Raw genomic sequence first — 3,304 nt, 5'->3', positions numbered from 1 at the left:
ATAATACAAAAATATTTTATTTATATTTTGAAACATTAACTTTGTGTTGAGTCACTTGATTTGGTCTCATTAGGTACTCCTCTTGAAGTTATCAAATAGCTATTCACCGGGAGATCTCCAGAGATAACAATGTCACATTGTCACATAGGGTCCTGCTACAAATCCTTAATTACAAAAAGAGGATCAAGTGACTACAGCATCCAATACCGGGGTCTCCAGGCGGCAGGGGGGTCTTTGATCAAGAAAATCCAATTATTTGTGTATATACATTTCCCACATAGTGATTACTTCATTAATTGTCCCGCCTTTATCTCCTCCCTTCCCATCCCCCCTAATAATCAGCTCTTTTATCCAGACCAACAAACACACCATAGGAGCTTTGTGGATTCAAAGGATTTGCTTTCCCCTCTCAAAGAGCCGCTATTCTTTGATGATTGGGCAGCGGCAAACCTCAAAGTAACAAATCTTATTTCTGACTGGCTGGCGGCCCACCAAAGTCCTTATCAAATTCTAAGAAGTGATCCCTCACTCTCCAAATAGTCCAAGGATATCTCGAGGAGAGGAAGTATTGAGAGTGAAGACTTAACCACGTCAAGACATTTTTTACGATTTTACATTTATCTCAATTCGTTTTATTGTGATTTGTTTTTAACAAGAAGGAAGAGGACGTTTACCATGGCAGCAGTGGCTGTACTGCGGAATGAAACACTCCAGGCTTTTCTTCAGGTTTGTTCAAAAGTTTTTGCTCTCATGTTTTTATTTGTCCCCAAAATATTATTGTACATATATGGTAGTTGAAATAATTGTTTAGAGTGTGCGTAATGTGAGTTACACGCGTGTGTGCGCGTAATGGCAATTATAACCCGGTTAATCTATAAAATATCCTATTATGACTTAAATGTGGCTCTAGGAATTACTTACTGTATGTGGCGAAATGAACGGCTTGGATGATTATGTTACAACTCTTATGTTTATATTGTAGGCATGGCTACTTTTGCTGGAGTGAGAGTACATTGAAACTAATATTAGGCTAATCAATGTCGTTTTAGTTCACGAATTGTCAAACTTGGATTCTATACAGTTACGACTCTGTAGTCTTTAGTTTAGTCAAGTTTAGCGCCAAGTCAACACATAATTGATCATTATTTGTTTTACTTATACAGGACCGTACTCCGAACTCTTCTCCAGAGAACTGCAAGCACTCTCCACTGGCGCTGTTAGCTGCCACTTGTAACCGGATTGGACATCACCACGGATCAAGTCCGGCAGATTTCCTCCAGGTTCCTTATGATACTACTTTAGGCTCACCGTCGCGAATTTTTCATCCTTGGAGTAACGAGGGAAATCCTCAAAACACTCTCTCTAGCAATACTACATTTGGACTATCTAAATCCCAACTCCACATCCAAAGCTCATTTACTTCCCACCACGAGCTCCCGCTCACCCCTCCAGCGGATCCCTCATATCCCTATGACTTTTCTCCTGTGAAGATGTTACCTTGCTCCATGCCGTCTTTACAGTCCTCTTGCCCACCCACGTACGTCCCTGCTGTAACTTATGCAGCGCCAACTGCCATGCAAGGTTTCGTTACGGGACACTCTGGCCTTGTGCACCAGCAACAGAGACAGTTGTCCCCTAACCCAGGGGAGGATATTCCGTGGTGGAGTCTCCAACAGGGAAATCACGTCAGTCACCACTCAATCACCACACAATCCCTTGGTCACCACCGATTCCAACTGCAGAGGGGCTTGGTAATGGGACATACAGACTTTGCGCAGTATCAGACTCAAATCGCTGCTCTCCTTCACAGCAAGTCCCCCCTTGCAACAGCCCGAAGATGCCGGAGATGCAGGTGTCCAAACTGTCAGTCCTCCACCTCAAGCGATGAGCCCGGCAAGAAAAAGCAACACATCTGTCACATACCAGGTTGCGGGAAAGTTTATGGCAAAACTTCCCATCTCAAAGCGCACCTGAGGTGGCACTCGGGAGAGCGTCCATTTATTTGTAACTGGCTTTTCTGTGGCAAGAGTTTCACCAGGTCTGATGAGCTTCAGAGACACCTGAGGACTCATACTGGGGAGAAGCGTTTTGTTTGTCCAGATTGTTGCAAGAGGTTCATGAGGAGTGATCATTTGGCAAAACATGTCAAAACCCACCAGAACAAAAAATCTAAGTGTCATGAGAAGACACTTGATCATCACGTTAAAAGGGAAGATTTAAGGAACATGTAGTAGCCTACATTAGAGTCAAGTTGATTAGTAATCAAGCTAGACCTATACTAGTGCAATATAAGTCCTTTACTTAGTTCAAGTACAAAGTGACATTTCTATTATTTTTGGTTCCTTATTTTTTCTTACATACAGAACAATTATTTCTCTAACATTGCTGGTCTGTGTAGCACATTTTTGTATATATGACATCTGTCTCATAAAGTTAACTTGGGAACCTGGAAACTGTACTATAATACCCCATGAGCAGGTGGTGTTCACTGTCTATACCATATCAAGAAAGACAAGTTTCAGCTTGTGTTTTGATCATTTTCTTTGTGGAAGATTTCACTTTCTTGTAAATAATATTTAATAGCTTTTGTTGAATGAAAGTGTCAGTTTTCGCTCTATGTGGGGTGTTTTAGCATGCTCTTGAAAAGATATGCTAATGTTGATATGACCCAAATACTGTGTGGGAATAAAAAGTAGAACATTTTCCCATGTCAGAATTAGTCTCTTTTAATTTTCCATAATAACATATTATCTCAAATAATTTTGATTCCTACATAATTACTATGTGTAAGGACTTGCGCTTTGATCCACATCAGTTGACCATAGTCTGAGCCATTCACCCATTGCTGCTGCTCAGAGTGAGAATGTATTAATACTAGGAAAAAGTTGTATGCCATAGCTGTAACCGAGAAGTTGGTAAACCAATGATTAGGATTTGGTCCTGATGGGGACAAGAGGTGTTGGCATTTCCAACAGTCAAAAGAGCATTTAGAACCATTATATTTCTCTTCAATTAGGATTTTCTGATAATAAAACCGGTAATTGACATCGTGTTGAGTATGTGATGTGTGCGGTCCAATGTATGGATAATTGTTATGCATTGATCAACATCATTTTATTCAATAACATTGATGGCTTTCAGCCCACACAAACCATTTTAGAAAGTCAGCTTCTTCTTGTGACTGATTATGTCAAGAAAAAATGCTCCAATAATCTTAGAAGTATAAAGAGAGTGGTTTCCTAACTTTTTTCTGTTGTGACCCAACATGTCTTTACATTTCCTGTGACCCTCCAGATGAACAGAG

The 3,304-nt window shown here is 40.5% G+C and overlaps 1 protein-coding gene across 1 annotated transcript; it reads left to right on the top strand.

Annotated features, from left to right (window-relative positions):
- Positions 1-393: 393 nt before the first annotated feature.
- Positions 394-2,708, top strand: LOC121556086 (transcription factor Sp5). Its single transcript, XM_041869965.2, has 2 exons — positions 394-726; positions 1,164-2,708. Exons 1-2 carry the CDS (start codon positions 676-678, stop codon positions 2,229-2,231), a joined length of 1,119 nt encoding a protein of 372 aa, XP_041725899.1. The 5' UTR covers positions 394-675; the 3' UTR covers positions 2,232-2,708.
- The last annotated feature ends 596 nt before the right edge of the window (positions 2,709-3,304 follow it).

Source organism: Coregonus clupeaformis, chromosome 4 (genome assembly GCF_020615455.1).
Source record: "Coregonus clupeaformis isolate EN_2021a chromosome 4, ASM2061545v1, whole genome shotgun sequence".
NCBI classification, from domain to species: Eukaryota; Metazoa; Chordata; class Actinopteri; order Salmoniformes; family Salmonidae; genus Coregonus; species Coregonus clupeaformis.
This window is presented reverse-complemented; position numbering and strand designations above follow the sequence as displayed.